This window comes from Patella vulgata, chromosome 7, assembly GCF_932274485.2.
Source record: "Patella vulgata chromosome 7, xgPatVulg1.2, whole genome shotgun sequence".
In the NCBI taxonomy this organism is placed as follows: domain Eukaryota; kingdom Metazoa; phylum Mollusca; class Gastropoda; family Patellidae; genus Patella; species Patella vulgata.
The window spans coordinates 16,049,704-16,072,704 of record NC_065885.2 but is presented as its reverse complement, the minus strand read 5'-3'; the positions used below and the strand labels follow the sequence as shown (position 1 = coordinate 16,072,704).

The window sequence follows — 23,001 nt, the reverse complement described above, 5'->3', positions numbered from 1 at the left end:
TTTAATAACTGGAGTGAAAAAAATCTCTTTTATTCGCTACAATTATTGAAGACTGTATTGTGTAGTGTTGCGTGGGCTCTATTTCTTGTAAGTTTATTAACTTAAAAAAATGTGTACGCCTGGCTTGAAATTGTCATCTATTTACATAATTTATTTTTATATTTATAAGTCTACTGTAATGTATTTTTAGTTGTCATATTGAGTTTTATAACAAGTTTTATAGGTTGTTTTATGAAAATGTTTTATAAGACATTTACAGGTGTTGAATCTATGATGATATGTTTACATGGTCATTTAAATATGTAATACCTGTGTATCTACATGTACATTACAAGCGTGTTGACAGGTGAAATTAGACCGAGTGGCAGGTAGAGTAGACTGCATGGGACATGGTAGACTTATAATTTCTTGAAGATCTGATATCACTTTCCATTAGTGAATTGTTCTTGGGTGTGTTGACAAGTGAAATGATACAGTGTCCTATAGTAGTGACAGGTAGACTGTGTGAGACAGGGTAGGCTTACAGTGACTCTTGAAGATCTGGTACCACTTTCTGTTATTGGTATGTTCTTATGTGCTGAATCAGCTAGCAGTGAAAAAAGGACATCAGATTACTGGTTAGGATGTATTAGGAATGACTTGTGTTTAAATTCATCTTAATGGACTGGGTTTAACTTCTACAAATAGGAATGATTTTTATTTAAATTCATCTTATTTTTCTTAGTTCAGTTTGAGACTAACACATAGTGTCATGATGAATAAAACTCAGGGACTTTCCTAGTAGTTTTCACGTATTTTTGATTATATTTCAGAGGGCCTTATCAATGTTTTTGTTGAGTTACGGTAATTGAAAAGATTAATTACAAACAATTAACCAAAATATGGATTTAAAGACAGTATGCTTTAATATGATTTTAAAACATTTAAACATAACGATTGGATTTTAAGACATTTGACCTATGGATTTTAAGATATTTGACCTATGGATTTTAAGACATTTGACCTGTGATTTAGGACATCCAACCTAAGATCAGTGAATTGGTTTGGATTTACTTTAAAATGCATTGCATGGTAAAAGTGTTAGTTTTAGTGAAATTCAAACCCATACCTGAAAATACCTATTATTTATGCGTACATAACTGTAACTGTGTCAGTTTACCTGTTGTTCAGTGTACTTGATCAAGTGCATGTGACTTGGACATCAGGTGCTTAAGGAACTACTATGATATCCATTAATCAAAAAGCAGTTATGGGAAAAACTGAGACGTCAAAAATTTAATGTGTCAGTTGTGTAAAGAAAATTATTAGTAAAGTGTGTTCTAGTTGTTTCAATATGGAGTACCAGTACAAGAGACGAATTTCTCTAAGACCCACTAGTCACACCACCGATGAATATTTGGCTCTTTTGGACTTTCTGAAACATAAACCGGTAAGCATTGGTGCTAAATGTTGCTAAATTTAAATGCTTTTTTATGCGTTAACCACAAAAAATGTGCAATCCTCAGTTCATTTTGTTAATCTGGGATTTGTTCATCCAAACTCAACAAAAAATGAACATGGCCAATTGGCTTTCACATTTTATATACTCTGCTCGGAATTTGAATTGGGCAATAGTAAACTGAATTATCAAATTTAAGTAAAACATTAAAATTATCACCTCCACTCACACACACGCTCGACACAATCAAAAATAACAGAAAACAAAAGATGCCCCCCCCCCCCCAAAAAAAAACAGTACCCCCCCCCCCCCAAAAAAAAAACAAAACTAAGAGATAAAATTACTAAATAATTAAAGCTTTACCATCTATTTACCTCCCCCCATTCCCCCCCCCCCAAAAAAAAAATAACCAGTACCCCCCCCTCCCAAAAAATCTAAGAGATAAAATTACTAAATAATTAAAGCTTTACCATCTATTAGTTTTAAACCCCATTTCGTTCCTTATTCAATTCATGGTTATTATAATGATGCCATTGAATAAGTCCCCTGGTAGTATTTCCAAGCTTTTACACTTTCGTCTAATTTGAAGTACTGTCATAGAAAATTCTTGCATTGGCTAAAGAAGGGACTTAATCTGTCAGCTGTCAATGATAACATTTATGTTCTTTGATAATCTGGAAATCAGAGATGAAAAAAGAATTGAGTAGCAGAGTTTCTAGGATGCCCGAACTTCATAGCAATTCACTTGTCAAAGAGAAAGTCTTTAATGTCATGATCTTGTGTCAACCATCAAAACAGAAATATGTTTTAAATAATGGTTTGATAACTATAGTAATTATTCCTCTCTTTTAACAAGGGATCAGTCATCAAGAATACAGGTCAGTTCAACCGTTTTGATGTTTAATTTTAAGCTACTTGTATGTACTTTTAGAGATGCCCAAATTTGGTTTTAAAATTGTATTGTTTGATCTACCTTCAGGAGCAGGATGTAGACAAAAGTCCAGAATCGGAGGACAATATGGCCAATTCTTCCACACAGGAATCCGATAATCCAGATCCCAGTCCTGAACCGAGGGAGAAAGAAGTCCAGGAAGTCAATGAGAATTCAATATTTGCTCTAAATTTTCCTGAAATTGGTTCTCCTCTTAGGTCACCTGTTCGACGACAATCAAGGGTTGGTATATATAATCTCTTTAAAAATTGTTACATATGCATGCTTTCTAATAATGAAAAGTTGTTATTAGTTGTTAATTGGGCCGGGTGGAGAGGGGGTTGTCTAATGGTCCAATGCATTCACTTTAGATCCTAAGGTCTGTTACTAGTCACTCTCATGGGTTTTCTCTGGCCCCTCCGGTTTTCTCCCACTGTTAAAACACCCCAGCTAGAAAGCAAATTATTGTAATGAAATTGTGCAATATGTTAGTCCCAAAATGACTTAGTTTTTAACAAACAGATGTTAAAGACCCCATTTCTCTCTCTTTGTTAATAGTTCTGTATAGGGATTTTGATAAACCAGTATAGATATATTCATGTTTTTTTTTTATTCTGAAAAAATAAATATAAGTAGGGCTCACAAGTATTTGAAGACACTAATACACGAACTGATTGAAATGTTTGTTTTATTTAAAGTGGGCCGGGTGGGTTGGATGGCTGAATGGTTAGCACATGCGTGTTATATCATAAGCTCTGTCATTGAGTCAACTGATGTGGTTTTGATTCCCCAGAGGTACGTGACAATAAGTAGGGTCGCCTGTCCAACCTTGTGGGTTTTCTCCAGGTTCTCCGGTTTCCTTCCACTGCTAAAGACCCCTACACGCAAGCGAATTATTGAAATAAAATTCAACCATATGTTAGTCTCGAAATGACCTAGTTTGTGTCGAGTGGACGGTAAACCCCATACTTGTGAACTTAAATTAAGAAAAAAAAAATCTGCTATAGAAATATTCATTTTGTTCGTAAAAAAAAAAAAAAAAATAGTTGACACAATACAAATGATGTCAATAGCTTCCGTGATGGCGTGCACGATTTCATCATTTGTTTGGCAATTGGATGGATCAATGCAAAACTACCCATAAAACACACTAAATAAATGCTGAATGTCACCAATGATTTATATCATTGTTTTTCAAGTAAATATTTACATGAATATTGATAAATAAATGCTAAGAGATATCCTGCATCTCGTCATTTTTATGTAATTAAAATAACGATAATCGACAAGTGGCCATTTTGAAAAAAAGTAGAATGGAAATATTGATACACCGAAGTCTTATCGATATAGCGTATTATGTTAGGCCTGTATCGCAATATACATATGTGTGTATTTTTTTTGACAGCCCTATAACCTGGCTCTCATTTGAGTTCATTAGAGCTGGGCGATATTTCGGTTTTTCGATATAAAACCATCACAGAAATAAAAACTTTGAAAAATACCATCTTCTGAAAAATATCGAAAAACCGAACATACCGCGATATATGGCGGTTTTGATTTTTCTGGATGATATTTAACATAAAAATTGAAAAGAATGTCTTCCTTTTTTATGTTATTTCCGATAAATAGCAACAAATACTGGTACAAACTCCTGAGTGTTCATTCCACGAAGTTAGCAAATGCCGAAAATGGGGTTTGTTTACGTCACGTGACTCCTCGCTCACTTTTCCACCCAACCAATACCGTTAGAATTATCCCTGCTCCTATTCAATTTCTTGACTAATTGTTTTTATACAGATGCTTTGATTGAAATAAATTTTAATAAAGCAGAAATATAAATAATGTCAACAATATTAAGACGGACGTGTCAGTTGTCTTGGCGGTCTGTGATCCGGAAAAATTAATATTTGAATAAAACAATGGACACTTTTTAACATAGGCTTTATGTTTTATAGTATAATTTAGTATTTTTTGCATTGCATAATGCATTTTCAAAAAGGTATGTGCTTAAATGAGAAATAATGAGTTTGCTAGGGTAAATGAATAGTATACAATAGTACCCGTTATAGTTATAAAAAACACAAGCTTTTTTTTAATGTTTTTTGTGCGCCCTTCATGTAAGTATTCTTAATTTAGATAAAATATAATTTATCAGTCAATTCCCAGGCTGTAAAATTAGGTATTTCTCACAGTGCAAAAACATTTGAAAATAGATTTTTATAGTGAGTTAATGTTATAGATTGTCACATTCTGTGAACTGATATCTTGGTCATTAATCTCAGATAAATTGACCAACTGGTTAAGCTTTGAAGTGAGAGGCCTGTTATGTATGCTTTGACTGATATGATTATACACAGAAAGGTCCAGTAGAGAGTTACAGGTTCCTGTGATATCATTAATTAAACACACAAAGGTCCAATAGAGTGATGTCTACCCAAAAAGCATGATAAATTCTCATGGTATAAATGAAATGAAATGGGGTTTAATGTCCTACTGTTCTGCTCCTAACCTGGGCTAATGAAGATGGGCATACGCCATACAGTGTACAATGAGGGAAATTTTGCCCGGGCTGCGGCCCTATGGCCTACTCTTATATCGAATTCCAACTGCCAAGGAATCTTTTACGTGCATGCCAATGTGTACACGGAACCTCGGTTTTTCGTCCCATCCGAACGACTAGACAGCTGTCCTTGTCAGGCCCTCCATCCTGCATCACTGACAAGGGGAAACCACGCCGGAAAATCTGAATGGATTTCTCGGCCAATGCAGGGATCAAACACCCAACCTCCAGGCTAGCGAGCCAGCGTCTTATCCACTTAGCCACGTGATCCCAATTCTCATGGTTATTCATAGTTTTGTTGACAGGCTTTTAGAACATGTAATACCACTTCTAATTTATTTGAAAGTTTCATATCTGTTTATTAGTTGTTATCTACGTTTCTAACGTAACAGATATGATTGTCATCAAGATTTTTACTTGTTTGCTCGCAAACTGCAGTCAATTGATTTTCCATCATAATTTTTGTTAGAAACGATTTATGAGTTTGCTTCAGACTTCAGCTAAACTAATTACGAGATAAATCTATAAGAGATTAAAAATTAGTGTCTATCATCTCTAATGCTTTTTTATCAAGATTTGAACAGTTTTATACTCTGAAATAGATCAAATTGCCATTTCATTTAGTGGAATGTTGACTCATGAAATATTTTGCTAATGATGTCTTGGGCGGACATGAATCTTTCTTAATATAGAAATTAAATTAATAATCATACGTGAACTGTTATTCTTCCGTTAGGGAATTATTTTTGTTCCTTCGGTTGTTTATGTTATGCTTATCCTGTATTAATCAATAAATATGTATTTTGTATTCATACATTTGTGTAACTTATCTAATGATATATATTAATACACACAACCCGCTAATGATACGTTAATACCCATCACACCTATTGCGTACACTGATTAATTCCACCAGGTATTCTAGTAACTGTCCTATGTTTAGTTGCTAGGGAGATATACTGATATTAGTGATTTATTGTTTGTTTCTATGACAAAGTGAAGACAACTAATCAAACATTTTCTTCTGGTTTTGAATTCTGCAAGGACTGATTTTCAGTTTTGTAATTGCAAATTGTGAGGATATAAATAGTTACTGTATTTGTTAAAATTTTAATACAGAATTAAATTGTGGTGATGATACAATTTCAATCATATTGTGTTGATCTTAAAATTAAAAAGAATAATAAGTGCTTCAAAGGTTTTGTTTTTAATTGTAGAGGAAGCTTGTTTTGTATATAAAAATTAAAATGCTCTGTGAATACGCAAACTATTGGTAATGTTCGACTCAACAAGATTATATTAATTATTCAAATGAGTAGGACAAAACTGAGATAATCTTGGGATGAACAACCTTCTAAATATTTGTACTCCTTTACGTTTTTATTGAATTGCAGATAATATTTAATTTTGGAAGTTTATGTATTTTTTTTCTCTGTAGATTGGTGCAGATGAATTTTTTACATTACGATTCTCCGATGATGACAGTGATGTTGTAGTGGTGGCTGCTCTAAAGAATCAACAATTAAGGTAAAAAAAACACAACCTAGTAGCAGCTCCATACAATTGATTTAAATTATAATTTTTTCAGCCAATCAGATTGCTTCATCCTCCCATTTATTTGATTAAATGAAATGAAAGGGGGGTTTAACGTCTTACTGTTCTACACAAACTGGGCTAATGAAGATGGACATACGCCATACAGTGTGCTATGAGGGATATTTTGCCCAGACAGTGGCGCTATGGCTTACTCTTATTTCAAATTCCAATTTACATGCACGCCAATGTGTACACAGGACCTCAGGTTTTTGTCCCATCCAAATGACTAGACACTATCAATTTCAGGCCCTTCGTCCTGCACTACTGAGGAACATTCTTGATTAAATGACTGTTGATGATAATCAAGACATTATTCTCATAAAGATTAAATGAAATGTGCTTTATTTTGGGGGATCACGGCGGCTAAGTGGGTAAGACCCTGGCTCGCTAGCCTGGAGGTCTGGTGTTCGATCCCTGCATTGGCCGAGAAAGTTCATCCAGATTTTCTGGCGTGGTTGCCCCTTGTCAGAGATGCAGGACAGAGGGCCTGACAGCTGTCTAGTTGTTTGGATGGGACGAAAAACTGAGGTCTTGGCGTGCACGTAAAATATCCCTTGACAGTTGGAATTCGATATAAGAGTAGGCCGTAGTGCCGCTGTCCAGGCAAAATTTCCCTCATAGCACACTGTATGGCGTATGCCTGTCTTCATTAGCCCAGTTAGGAGCAGAACCGTAGGACGTTAAACCCCATTTCATTTCATTTTCGCTTTATTTTGATTAAACAATATTTTGTTTCGTATATTATAATAAATACTTGGAATTCAGAAAAAGAAACAATGCTGTGTTTATCTATCTATCGTTTGCTGTGTGAATCTTTAGAAAATTGTTAAGCCTCCACAAATATTTATAAAAAAATACATGATATTTCAGTGCATGTGGTTGATTGTTGTTGAAACATTTTATAAACTGTATTGTCGATTTCTGGTTGAATCATTAATTCCTTTGACTATTCAGTTTATAATCTCTAGTCAGATTAAATAAAAAAAAAAAACAAATGTCATGTTCATGGTTTTGTTCTATCAATTCTCAAGAATAAGCTTAGAGTCATTTTAAGAATCACATTGTTGCAAACGGTAGACTGTACACATGGTAGTAGGACCAGATTGTTTTTAATGGTAGACATGGTAATAGGACCAAATTGTTGCTAACAGGAGACTGTGTACATGGTAATAGGACCAGATTGTTGCTAACGGTAGACTGTATACATGGTAATAGGACCATATTGTTGCTAACGGTAGACTGTATACATGGTAATAGGACCAGATTGTTGCTAACAGTAGACTGTGTACATTGTAATAGGACCAGATTGTTGCTAAAAGTAGACTGTTTACATGGTAATAGCTCCAGATTGTTGCTAACAGTAGACTGTATACATTGCTGCTAACAGTGGACTGTAAACATGGTATAAATAGGACCACATTGTTGCTATTGGTAGACAGTACCCTTGGAAATAGGACCAGATTGTAAGGTGTTTGAAATACCCTGTGCTTTTGTTTTCAGAGAGGCAATGATGCCAATACTGAATGAACGTAAACTGGATATACGTAGATTTGATGTTTACGTAGCCGATTCAAATACACCATTACCAATGGAGTGCAATACATTTTTATTAGCTGGTGCTACTTTACGTGTGAAAGGTAAGTCATATTTATCGACCAAGTTGGTCTTGTACCGAAATCTGCTTTATATAAAACCATAGTATACTATAACCAGGTCCCTAGATAAGATATGATACGTCTATTGCATCAAAACGTCCATTAAGGATAGCAGGCATACATATACACTTAGACATAGTCATATACATATGTAGGTTTAATGTTCCAATTTCATAAAACTAGATAAATCAAATACCCACCTTTCAGATTTCACTCTTCATCCCACAATAAAATAGAATTCTATTGATAATTTAGCATGGTACCTTAACGTCATATTGCCACTTACACTCTTAATTAAGAGTTTCATGCATTCAAATTTGACACTACATTCACCATTCCACAACAAAATGGAATTCTTCAATAGTTTTACAGAGTAACATAATGTCATTATACTCTATCAATAAGCTTTTTCTGTAAAAGTTTCATAAATTGTTTTAATGGCATTTAGTTATTGAAATTCTAATACACAGGACTTAATTCTATGGAATACAATTACTGGTCATCATTGCTTAATAAAAGTGGCTCAGTGGGTAGGATGCTGACTCACTAGCCTGGAGGTTGTGGGTTTGCTCCCTGTGTTGGCCGAGAAAATTCAATGGGATTTTCTGGACGGGCTTCCCCTTGTCATTGGTGCAGGATGGAGGGCAGGACAGCTGTCTAGTTGTTCGGATTGGACGAAAAACTGAGATCTAATGCAGACATTGCCGTGCATGTAAAAGATCCCTTGACAGTTGGAATTCGATATAAGAGTAGGCCTTAGCTCCACTATCTGGGCAAAATTTCTCTCTTAGCACACTGTATGGCATATGCCCGTCTTCATTAGCCCAGTCGGAGCAGAACAGTAGGATGTTAAATCCCATTTCATTTCATTTAATTGATAAAAACTAGAGAAAAATAATCAAAATATCAAAACATCGCTTAATAATCAAGAGTAATTGTATGCCATAGAACTGTGTCCTGCGTATCATATTCATAATTTACCATTTACAAGGTCCATTTATTATTTACTCGTTTTTGCTTCATTTTTTTATGGATTCTTTGTCTTTGATGATTTATTAGGCACAATATTTGTATTAAAAGGATTTTGCTAAACCAACATGTCAAAAATTATCTCTAAATTCTAATTATTATTTTTTAGTTCAAATTGTTTTTATGAAATAGGACTTTGCTATAAATGTTCTAGCTCTATTGACCTTCGTGGTTAAAAACGTAAAACTTGTCCAATAAAAATCTCCATCAAGCAATCTACATGCTTCTAGTATTAAATTGAATAGGTGACATTTTCCATGTTAAGTGGCTGATGAGAGTGGCTTTTGAGTAGGAAATCTGGCTGGAAACGAATTCTAGATTGTAATACAATACAGTATTGACAATCAATATTGCCCTTTATTATCATGGTAGTCGTGCAAACATTCTAATGATATTTCTGCTGGGAAAAACTTTCTTGACAGTACCAACCCACAAACATTCCTATAAAGGAGCAGTGTTGAATTTGGGGAAATATTTTACAATTGATTTGAAGCTTTACAGTACAATAAAATAATGATAAATCGAATATCTCCTTCAAATTTGGAACCATGCTGACTCGGTGTGGCACTGATTCATTGCCCAGGAGGACTCCAGGTTTGATCCCATTGTTGGCCGAGAGTGTTCTTAGGGATTTTCCAGTCTGGTTTCTTCTTTGTTGATGGTGCAAGATGGAGGGAATGACGAGGAAAAATGGCTAGTCATTCGGATCTTGAAAAAACAAATCGAGTTGGAATTTGAGCTGTCTGGACAAAATGTTGCTCATAACACACTGCATGACATATGCCCATCGCGATGTAGAAAAATAAGACGTTGAACCCCAATTTATTTCATTTAAAATTGATTTCCAAATAGTATACATACATCTTCTGGGGACTGAAGGATGACTTAGGTTGGAGTTAAAAAAAATAAACTGACAAATTCGATATATCAACATGTTATATTTGGGGCATTGACCTCAGTTTCTGTTTCCATGGTGAATCAAATCATTAAACACAGCTGATATATCCCTTTATATTTAATACCAAATGATTTATGTATTTGGTGCAATATGAAATAATATTGAATTCATTTTGAACATCAGTCATAATATTTGTGTGGGCTTCTTTTTTTAATGTTTATGAAACTGATATTTAACTTTATTCAATTTTTTATACACGTAAAGAGAAAATTATTGTTCTTGGCATTTCGTTTAAAACAATTTAAATGTATGATGTAAACATGTGTTGTTAAAAGTACATGTTGTTTCCTCAGAGGAGTAAATCGAGTTAGTAAACACCATTCAAGAGACAACTACCATCAAGATCTGTCGTATTATTTCTATAACTTGAGTGAAGCCTGTATCATTACAGACTCAGCACTGTTCAGTGCAGTAAACACTTACGGCTGCCCCCCCCCCGACAGGCCTATAAATAACGGTTTTAGTTATACCTAACAAAATGTCAGGCACTAATGAAATAGTACCAGAAATTTTCAACTTAGTGCCGGACATGTATTAATAATATCAATAAAAAAAGACAAATCAGTGCCGGACAAAATGACAGGCACCAGATGTTTTGTGCCTGACAAAGCCTGAATCTGTGCCTGACATTGTCTGTGACAGGTGCCTTATTTCCAGGCTTGCCCCCCGGGTCCATTCAATTCAATTGATATTTGTTGTTTATTTCTAGCAATGTCTATGTATTCTGTCGTGTCTGCAGGTTTATCTTGTAGGCGTTGTTTTGCGTGTAGTGTGGTTCTGCTGCACTTGCTATTAAATGCTGATTTTACTGTTTGAATGATATTCGAATATTGGATTCAATTTAAATGATTAAACATACATTATGCAAGAGCTAAATCTGCCTATTGCATGTCTTTCTTTAGGCCTGAAATGTTATCTAAATTATCAATAAGACATTAATTAAACTATCCAGACCATAATAAACTCTCAATGTCAAGGCTTGCCTTCGATGTTGGCTGGATTAGATTCCTATAGGCCGCTTAACGGCCATTGATAATTAAATCATAACAGTGGATAATTGAGACTATGCTGTTTATATTAATGATTTTAGTAATGATGACCGAGACTATGCGAAAATTTCACCCGCTTCGTTCTCGGCTCATAGTGGATCAATTTCACTGAAATTTTCAGCAAATTACCTTTACACTATCTAGTTTTTAACAATTATAGCAAGAACTGCCATCTCGTTATCTTATCTCCCATAATGTATCTTTAATATTGTTTACAGTGCTTTCATTGCTTATATTTTCAGATTTCTAGATAATAAGAATGTGTAAAATCAGTATATTTTCTATATCTATTTATTAACAGTACTTGTAAATATTAGTTGATCAGATTCTATTAGTTTGAAATGACATCGAATAGTGATTACCAAATAAATCAGTTCAAATAGCTTTGAAAATCTATTTGAATACAAATATTTGAATATTTGTGTTAGCACTATAGAGAATTGAATTCCATCCACCCGTCGAAAACCAAATGTATCTTTCTTATACCAACAGTGTGATCTCTCTAAGATCCACACACATATACACCAACAAACTGTCCTCCTCTTCTCAACTTTTTACAGTGGTGCTATATAATTAGACAAACCTCCCTTTAAACTAATTCAAATCAGAGTCACATAAACAAGATTAATGTTATTGTATGTTGAAGTAAATTAGCGTCTTGTAGAGAAAATTAAATCAGCCATGTTGACCTTTATTGTTGACGACTAAGATATTGATATTTTTATTTCACAAATGACATACCACTTTGTGCATGGCCTTTTCTCTGTTAACATCATTTGATAATTTGTTGTTAGCGATTTTCAGATAATCGTACAATCTAGACCATAAGCCACTCAAGCTTATGTTTATTGTGGAACGTGTTTTTTTTATATTTTATCGTGAGGCTTTGTGTAGATTTTGTCGAGATAGTTTGAGATATCTTTGGGAATAAAAACATAAAAATTGATTTTGTTCGTACCCTGTTTTCTTTTTGTATTTGCTGTGGAAATAGGTACCTTGACACAAGTATTAACCCAAGATTAATTCACTCTTTTAATACTGGACAATATTTGAGGACATGTTTGCTAAAGTGTTTAATGATGCAAAATTTAGGTTATAAAAAGCAAAGGTACCAGTGTTGTTGATGTTTGTTTTTTTTTTGTTTTTTCAGAAATAATGATAAATTCTCAAATTTCTTTATAGTTTTGTTTATATGTAATCCTAGGCTAAAAATAAATTCAGATTTTGATTATTTTGGATAAAACAAGATAAATAACATTTTAAAAAAAATGAAATATTGTTGGTCTTACCAGCTATATTGTGTATACATCGTAAGCCTGTGTAAATTTTATGAATAACTGAAGAACTTTTTTCCATTTGAACCTCCCCTTTTTCAAAAATCATTTCATGTAACTTCATTAATTTTTCCCTGGTATATTTACAAAAGCAAATTGTGAATTCACCAGCACTTGTCAATTTTTGACTTTTGACATATTTGGTTTAATCTGATTAGAAAGATATCTTTTCTCATCAGAAGTATGATAAGTTTTGTCATTGTCCTATATAAAAACTATATTTAAAGGAGCCAAATCGCTAACATTTGGGACCTAGAAATTGACAAAAGTGGGTCGCAACACATAATACTGTAATATGAATGTATATAAACTGATTTACATTCAATGGTTTCCGTTTTTACTCCAATTTCAAATCAGTTATGTTCGGCGAAATAAGCCAGCAGTCTCAATCGAGTGCAAATTTCTAGCGTCTGGTTATTCCAGTCTACATACGCCGATCGATTTGGTGCAATGTGTCTAGGCTCGTCCCTCGAGTCTCTTTTTACAACTGGGGCTGAAGCGCATTATGGTACACGATTCGTGTACCAATGGTAAAATGTTTATTTTGTCTTAAATATTGGATATCAAAAGCCCATCTTATTCCGGTAAGATCACAACATCAATGTTGATTTAATTTGACAAATAAATCGTGATTTCAATGTTGAAGATTTTGGATGATATTGAGTTAGAGACTTAGCTACTTTAACTGTATCTATTGTGCTTTCAAGTTAAAATCTTTGAAAGTGGATATAAATTTACTGATAGGCCAGTTCTACTGGTAAATATGATTGAAACAAGAGTCCTGCTCTGGTATATGTAAAAAAGAACAAAAATGTTACCAACGGACAAAATATTGGAAGAAATTAAATTAAAAAGAATATCAGATCCACAAATTAACATAAATAATATAAAATTCAGTGAATATTGTTTTATGAAATATTACACAAAGCTGGGGATGCTTAATTTTAGCAGAACATCCACCTTCGATCTATAACCTCTCATCTTTTGGATATGGTCCAAATATTTTATAAAAATGTTGTGATAGCGTAAACTAATGGTAAATTTGTATGAGGGATTTTTATTCTTATTTTGAATGTAACTAAATTAGATCGTGTTATTATCGGATAGATTTGTGTTGAGCAAACAATTTGTGTTGTTAATACAGACATGGCTGTAGACAAGCATCATCGTATTATTGATCTTAGATCTACCACAAATTAAATGGCCGTAGCTATTTCTGCTAGAGTTTACAATTAACGCCAGCCAGAAGACAAATATGAGTACCAAGTGCCTCCTTCCAGTATCCAGAACGCCTAATAAAGAAAAATCAGATTTAGGTCACTAAGAGCACATGACATCACTCTCAACTGTCATATTTTTGCTCTCGTAAATTCTACAATTCATACAGATATATTTAGGAATCATTGATTTTCGTCCATCCTTTTATCATGAGTGAATCGCTAGACGGAACCTTCCTGACCTTTTTTGACTTCTATGTGGATGAAAAGATGAGAAGTAGACAGTAAATTGTTAGCGTAATTCCTTTTGACTAATATTTACTTAAGATCAGTGATTTCCAGCTTAGGGAAAAAAATCGAATGAAATGGAAAATAAGTTTTTTTTACAAGTGATGGAGATCATTCACAGTTCTTTGATTCATTTTTGTATGAATTCTTTTTTTTTATTCCACTTTAGAATAAAGACTTCTCAACATTTTACGTTTTTCTGATGAAATTTTTTATTCCACTTTTTGAATTAAAAGATATCAATAATACCATTAATATAAGTAGGATAAATCCAATTTATGTCATTTTTGTCAGACCTACCTGTAATTAGTTATTATGTTATGTGACTTCTTCAAGTAAGTATCAACGCGTCACACAGACTTGAAAAGGGCGTTTACCTGTTCGGACGGAGAGAGAGAAACACAGAGAGAGAGAGAGAGATGGGGTTTAACATCCACTCAACACAAACTAGATCATTTCGGGACTAACATATGGTTAATTTTATTTCAATAATTCACTTGTGCGTATGGTTCTTTAGCAGTGGGGGGAAACTGGACAAATTTGGACAGGCGACTCTACTCCTTGTCACGTACAACTGGGGAATTGAAACCACATCAATTGACTCAATGACACACCTTATGATACAGCACACACATGCTAACCATTCAGCCATCCAACCCCCAGAGTTCTGCATGTAAATTGGAATTTCGCTTTTAAAAAATCGTACTGGCAGCAGTAACATGAAGGACTAAAACAGGGGGAGTGATTGCTACTCCCGAGTACATTGTTAAAAAATGGTGCCTTTTCAACGATTTTTTAACCTTTTCTTTAACGTGTGATAAAAGTTGAATCTAAATTTTGTTTTTGCTTTATTGCATGTCCTTAGAAGAACTTTCTGGGCTTTTTACTTTAATCAATCAGCAGCCTCGTTTTTTTTTCGTTTTTTTTTTAAAATAAAAATGTATGTGCTCGATCAGACTATTTTTAGAAGCAGGTTACACCTCTGATTGGCAGTTGCAATTCAATAACAAGCAAAATTCTCGTACCGACCAGTGCATGCTATATTTTTATGTCAATTCCAAATAACCCATTTACAATATCAACAAAATAATAAAATCCTTCCTTTATAATGCATTGTTCATTGAATGGAAATTAAAAACTTGTAACAAGACAGGTTATTTAAAGAAGCCAAATAAAAAAAAACTTGAGTCTATTTTAAACCACATAACACATATGCACTTGTCGTTTGCAATCGAGATACTGTTTAAATGTTAGGAATGATTAAACGGTGAAAGAAACCATTAGAAATTTTTGTTGGCTTAAAGGAAAGATATACACTTAGAAAATATTTATGTCAATTCAGAACTAAAACATTAAATGGCAATGTGATATCATATGTTCAATACATAGTAAGCATGTCATGCCTTGTACACTTCACCTGCCACTATGTATGGATTTATGTATACTGTTCTGTCAATTCTGGAAGGCAGTTACATTCCATATGTATAACCAAAACGTCGAATGGCAAAGTGATATCATGTGTTCCATACATGTAAGCATGTCATGCCTTGTACACTTCAGCTGCCACTATGTATGAATTTATGTATACAGTACTATCAATTTTAAAAGGCAGTTACATTCCATAAGTATAACCAAATCGTCAAATGGCAAAGTGATATCATGTGTTCCATACATAGTAAGCATGTCATGCCTTGTACATCTCACCTGCCACTATGTATGAATTTATGTAGACAGTACTGTCAATTCTAAAAGGCAGTTACATTCCATATGTATGACCATAACATCAAATGGCAATGTGATATCATGTGTTGCATACATAGTAAGCATGTCATGCCTTGTACAAACTGATTTTTTATTATTTATCAAATTTAATTCTATATTTATATTATATTAACTTCATAGGTGTTGCACTACATTTAACAAGTTTTCAATAGCTACAATCTTATGATTAATTAGTTCACTGCTTAATTACTTTATTGTACAGAATTAATAAAAAAAAATTTATTACGTCGCCCCGGTTGTAGCACTCTTGTCAATATCCTGACCTACACAGTGGGTCATTGAGGAATAAACTTTCTGATAACTAATCAATATCAGAGAGGTACGAGCCACGGTCATTTTCAAACCAATATCTTTGGCACTCACTATCAGGTCTTTCCTGCTTACGGATTTACTCCGATTAAAATGCCGTATATCATGAGTCTTGTGGTACGAGTTTTCACAGTTGGTTTGAAATGTAAACTAGTTAATTGTGATTTACAAGCCAGTTAATACTCACTAACATTTAGCGATAACTTTCGTAAATTGTCTGGCTTACAGAATCAACGGCGGATTTAGCACCATATGAATAAATCCGTCTTACGATTATTAACTCTAATAAATTCAGTGTGTGGTAAAGGAATTTGCCGCTAACCAGATTTTCACTGTGGCGGTCTGGGAGAAATTTTAGAAATTAACAAATTTGTTCCATTAAAGTGACTACTGGATTGGTTTCTTAATTAATTTAATTCTGCTTAATTATTCCGACATTAATGATGCCATTGTAATTAGAAGCCAATGGATGTTGTGAAATACAGTATTAATATAGCTATATGAACTTCTCAAATGAAAAATGGTATCAGATGGTGTAGAAATTTAAACCTGCTGTGTATTGGTTTTGTATGCAATTACTGGCATTGATAAAGTAATATCAAACACACATCATCACGAAAGAGCTACTTTGTCAACTCAGAAATTATTGTAAATTTATCGATGTGACACTCAGAACATTTTTAGAGTCATCTTGTGATGATGTAGGGAAATTTCGTGATTGAGAAAGATTTTTGTTTTCATTAAACTTCTGATGTAATTCTCTTGTGTGCTTGTTAATCAACAATATTGGCCAAACCATTTGTGTTAATAATCTTGAGGTTTTAGCCTTTCTATGAAAATAGTTTTTTTACATTTCTTCATTATTTTAAAATTTGTTCCATCAATAGTAGAACAGGATTTAAAAAAATTTATATTGAATGTGGTCGTGAAGACAAAGATTCTACTGGGAGTTGTCTGTTGCTAATCCAGAACTGTGTGTTTCATTCAACACAATAGAACTTAAATTACTTGCTCTTGATTACATGTTTTATATTCTGGACTTTCAAATTGGTCTCGAATCTGATTTCTCTATTTACCCTTGCACACGTTCATTGTGTGGATTTCGTAACCGATCCTGATAGTCAGAAGGAGATTTATTCAGTGGTATAAAGTCGTTTTTCAGTTGTATTCACTCGGGAACTGGTTCATTGTAAAACGACATTTTGTATGCGTTTGGTTGTGCTTATTATCTTTCGTTACGGGAGAAAGATGAAGACGAATCTGTTGAGTGTTGCTCATTTAGGAATTTTCCAGTGCATTGCCTAACAACTCTAGTAAGGTAATGACTTTAGATTTTTGAATTGCTGAAGAAAAATAATATAGCGTTGAGATGTCTTAAAACATAATTTCTTTTCTCAGAAATAAGATGCCAGTACGCTGTCAAAGTTTGAAGCTAAACCACTGGAATTATTCTAAACTTTTCACACTTCTACAGAACAAAAGGAGAAATAATCAGATTCTGTTCAAAAACATTCGTGAATCTGGATTACAGTGAACGAGACTTTAATAATTCCACTGTGTGAAGAAACATGCCGATAAGAACAATTGCTAGAAATGCAAGAGATCTGTAAGAAGCTGTGTTGCTGTACAATAATGCAGGTTTTCCTGTAACTCGAGAATAATATGACTTAAAAATCTCTGGAGGATCCGCAGGCTCTGATTTTGTTTTATTAAATGGATGGGAATACTTAAACATGGAATAATACCCTCTAGATATGTAAATAAGTCATCAAATTCTAGTATTTAGTATAAGAATAAATAAATGTTACACGAAGGAATTATAGAAAAAAACAGCAGCAGTTCATTCTATATATGGGAAACTAAGTCCACAAATAAATCCACACAGATGCTGATGGGGAATAAAGTACGGTCAAATCTACTATTAAAATGTTTGCAAGTGTGAATTGAATTTGTAAATTGAATTTGAATCAGTCATTCTGTATTGAAAGAAAAAGCCAATATTTATTTAGTAAGATCGTCGTGTGGACACTTGGATTCTGATACCACATCAGGTCGAACAAGTGAAAAGTGGGAATTAAAAGTTTCCAAAGAATTGACAGAAATCAACAAGAAGGATGATGTCGTATCTAATCAAGGCTGAGACTGGATTAAATTCCTATTCAAATTTCTCATGAATGAAGGAATTGATATCTAAATTTCTGTATCATTAGGTGGAATGGTGATGGTTATGGTTAATTTATTTTAATAGTTTGATTTTTTTCTTCTTAACCAATATTCGTAGTCAAAGTTTGTGATGGTGTAGGCTGATATCATCTCACAGAATATAGTGTATGGTGATTGTATATTGTGATGGTGGCTACCAAAATATATTTTACCAGATAGTGGTGTGACTTACTTATATTTTGTATTACTAATATATTAGTCTGAGAGTTATCTACAATAAAAGGGATCAGTTAAATTATTAGATTGTGATTACAATATGGATGAATCTTGTTAGTTTAGAAACATCTTTGCGTGATATATATTTCTACCAATTATATAATGTATATTTCAATTAGTTGTCTATATTTGTGATAAACTTAACTCATAATATTGGTACTGGCTAAATATGTATATTCCTGGTATCAGAATTCCAAATACAACTTTTTTTGTTACCCTCCTCCCACATCTCAAATCAAATTACATCTTCAGGGTTTTTTTTTTCGAATCATGCAATCTGAATATTGATCATGGATCAACTGATAATGAAGTTTGCTTAAAGATTTAATCACAAACTTGAGTCAATCGTAGAAAATCAAGTGGTACAATGTATAAAATACGCATCGGACACAGATTACACGTCTGCTGCTGAGAGTGCTGGCAGCCATGGACAAATGATATTGCAAGAAAATGGAACTTGAAAAGCAGACCAAGATTCTTTTATTATTTAGAAATGTCGATGTCTGACTTAATGGTATAAAATTGCTACAATAATATCGGACCAGAAAAACTGACTTACGTTTCGTAGATATGAATATATTTTAAAAATGTTGAAGTGTGATTTCATAGTATGAAGTTACTACCCTAATATTGGGCCAGAACAATTGACTTGTGTTACATAGATATGGAAAATTATTTTTAAAGTGGAGCAAGATTCTTATATCGTTTGGAAATCTTGAAGTATGACTTACTGAATACCATACAAGAAACACTGAATGTGTTTCATGGATATGAACAATAATTTTTAAATTGCATTTTGTTTGTGATACTGTTTGTTTGTTGCGTATTTTATTTGGGTTTTTGTATGCTTAACAAATGTAGATCGGTTTGCCAATGGGATAATCTATATGGTTATAAAGTGTATTTTGAGTAACAATGGCAATACATTAGATTTATATAGTCCCAGAATGTCTGATAATCCCCGGATTATAAATAAAAAACAGTTATCAATGATTTTTACAGTTACAAAGTGTGTTAGAAAGGCACACTACTGTATGAGAATTAACCTCAGATTGTCTGCAAATTTCACACATTATCATCGGGAAACAATAGATGAATAAGGTGAGAAAGTGCACTGGAAAGACGGACAGTGTGCTAATTAATCTGAGAATATCTGAAAGTGTACAGCTTGTCAAAATAATTGTTTTTTGGATAATCAATTTATATAATGAACCGTAACAAAGACAAACTACTCATCGACTAATTACGTCAAGGACATCAATTATATTTCTCTCTATTTGTGGATTATAAACTTGATTATCGTCAAAATGTGTCAGTATGTTTTAAAAGTTGCCATGGATGTTACGACACCTTGTCTCATTGATATCAATATGGCTGATGATTCGGATAATTCAGGTAGGTAGCATAATTTATTCTGTGTTTAAAATTGAGTCTAGTGCTCCAGATGAGACCCAAAAAAAGATGGTCCATAGCTTTAAAGAAAACAACAGATAAACTTGATTGAAGAATAGTAGTTGGGAATTTCAATTTCCAGCCAAAATTCATCTCTTCACATGCAAGTAACCATGTGTTAGTCTCGATATAGGCCTACGTAAGTGTTAGCTAGACACTATCATTTAATTTCTGTGTCAACGTTATTTTAATTTCACAGGATTAGGATGACAATATCGGAAAACTGTTCTGGAAAACTGTTCTATAAAACATACACACAACAAACAATACATGAATACAGGACAGATATACAAATTTTGAATAAAGCTGATAGTTACATAAACTTGCCACAAGACAGATGAGCTCACACAGCTCTGTGGATTTTATATGCTCATTATTAACAAATTTTCGTTAATTATCCCAGTGGGGCTGAATGAAGATTAGGGAAGGATATTGATATAGGCTCCACCTGTAATTCAGTCCCTCCATCCTAGTTTTGTATCCAAAAGATATCTCAAAACCGTTCTAGACTAAACCTAACCCTAACCCTAACCCAACCCTAACTCTATGTACAGCTTGCCTGGTACACCCAGCTATTACAGTAGTTATGCCTCGTGCCAATTTTAAATTTTTAAAATTTAATAATCTTTGTTTCCATGGGAATATGTTTGACTAAGGTTTTGGTGTTCAAGTGCGTACCGGAAGTATCTTGAGGACTAAGAGTCTTCTTGTTTTTTATTGTGAATAATCATTGAGTGGGGTGGGGGTGGGGGGACTGATCTAAGTGTTGCACTGTCTAATACTATATGAAGAACTTTCAAATGAACTTGTTTCTAGTAACTTCAAAATTGCTTACCATATTATCTTGGGGCTAGTTATAAAAATTAGATGAAATGAAATCAGGTATCATTTAGGAGACCTCCAGACACCAGACTAATTGATAATTATTGTGTCTTCTGTTCCTGGCAGTCTCAGTCTGTTGTCACACAAGGTGTCTGTAGCAGAATGAGATTACAGAACCCATAGGGATAGTTGTCTTAATAGAAAGCAGACACTATTATTTCCTTTCTTGACACTATGTATAAAGTGCGGAAAATGTATAGACCATCATGTGTGCGTCAGTACGGCATTAAATGTCCAAGTACAGTTCAAAGCAAAACAAAAAAAGATATAGGTTGAAATAAATGTATGGAAGGACATCTGTGTGTAGTCCAAAACAAGAAACACAATAAGAACAATGTCCATTGATTCCTTGTGCATGTATGCAGTGCAAAACAGGGGATTGATCATTGTATGGACCATTAGGATTTCACTTGCAGCTAAAAAAACAAAACAAAGTTCTTTTTAATCAATTGATTGCGATTTTATTGTATTAAAAATGTATCCTCCCCACTCCCTTTCAAAGATTTTGTAAATAAGACCTGGCAATGACATCTATTAATGGAACTGGACATAACACAATTGTGTCCTGTGTATTAACTGTTTAAAAGGGTGTTGATTTCCATTAGAGACAATCTGACATAAGAGACAATCTGGTTATTCTTCTCCAACTTACAGAAACGAAAACAGAGATGATATAAATCCAAATTCCATTTCCTTCTCCATTTCATTTTTACATGTCCTCAGTTCATAGGTCACATTTGGTCAGACTATTTATAAAATATTGATTTAGTTAGACATATTGTAACCTGTCAATGTATGGTAATTTGTGAAATTGACCATGTCTTGAATTAGTTTTATTGACCTGCCATATCTTGAGATTTGTACAGGCTGTTGTGTTTGACTAGTAATTTGGTATTGGTGTCTTATTAGAGCATGAATATGTAATATTCATCAAATCTGACATTTCACACTATATTATTAGTACGGTATATGGTTGAATTCAACCAGTGTTTCCTAAATGACTAAATGATGTATCTTTAAATATTTTTATACACTGGTGATTTTTTTGTATGGAAATAAGTTGAGTGTGAAATTGGAACTTTTAAATAATAAATAAAAAGATGTTTTTTTAAATTTTACAAACCAGTGAATTATAGCAAGAATCTTAATCCATCCATAGCATACTGAAAACTGATCGAAAAAATTATTGTAGCCACATATATAATGTTATTGTCTCTGAAGATAATATGACCTTGGTACTTGCATTTGGATTTACATTTTGTTACGCACTGGGGGTGGCTAGTTAGATTTGAAGGTTTTTATTTTGAAGGTTGGCCAGATCCCAAATCTGAGTATATTAAGCCTAGTGGAGGAGACCATTACGTGATGGTCAATCTAGTAAAGTTGGCCCAGGTTTGAGGGTTCAAAGTTCAGTGGATGTAACCTGGACCTGAGGATTCTTATCACAGTAGATTGGATGGAAGGTACTGATCCCAGTTGAGTACACATAGTTCTGAAGGTTCCCTAGTTGAGTCACTTGTCTAAAGGTTCTAATCCCACTGAAAGTGGAATTATATCTGAGGATGTGATCACAGTAGGAGTGATTTTAGATCTGATGAACATAGGTATGGGGTAATATAGATAGTAGGGTTCCAATTCCTCTGGACTTCTCCCATGGTCGACATAGATCTGAAAGTCAGTTCTGAATGAAGCAGCAGATTAATTTCTTTACATTAGATATCTTCATACTAGGAATAATAGGCCGTCATATTTTAATGGACCATGTATAGAAGAGATGTCTGTGAGATAGCTCTATAATCCTGGTCTTAATTGACGTTCAATACGAAGCCTTATCATCTAGGAACAGTATATCGTCTAGTTATTCGTAAGATTTACTAGTCAGTTCTTTAAGCCCTTCATCTTTTCATTGTTGATTTATTGGCTAAAAGCCAGGAATTTCAAATTGAATTAAGAATTATGTCATGGTTTTGTCAGAATGGAGAACAACTGATTCTGCTTTGTCCAAAAATGTTGGATGTGTCCATCAGTTGTCTTTAACAATTGGCGAGATTAATAATGACTGCCCCTGGGTTTGTGTGCCTG

General features: G+C 33.6%; 1 protein-coding gene across 1 annotated transcript in view; it reads left to right on the top strand.

The window, feature by feature from the left end:
• LOC126828201 (pleckstrin homology domain-containing family G member 5) overlaps positions 1-23,001 on the top strand; it is a 180,296-nt gene that overhangs the window by 71,479 nt on the left and 85,816 nt on the right. The window contains exons 7-9 of the mRNA XM_056102167.1: positions 2,418-2,612; positions 6,368-6,456; positions 8,026-8,162. Of these exons, the coding sequence (XP_055958142.1) occupies positions 2,418-2,612; positions 6,368-6,456; positions 8,026-8,162 (421 nt within the window). The remainder of the gene's footprint in view (positions 1-2,417; positions 2,613-6,367; positions 6,457-8,025; positions 8,163-23,001) is intronic.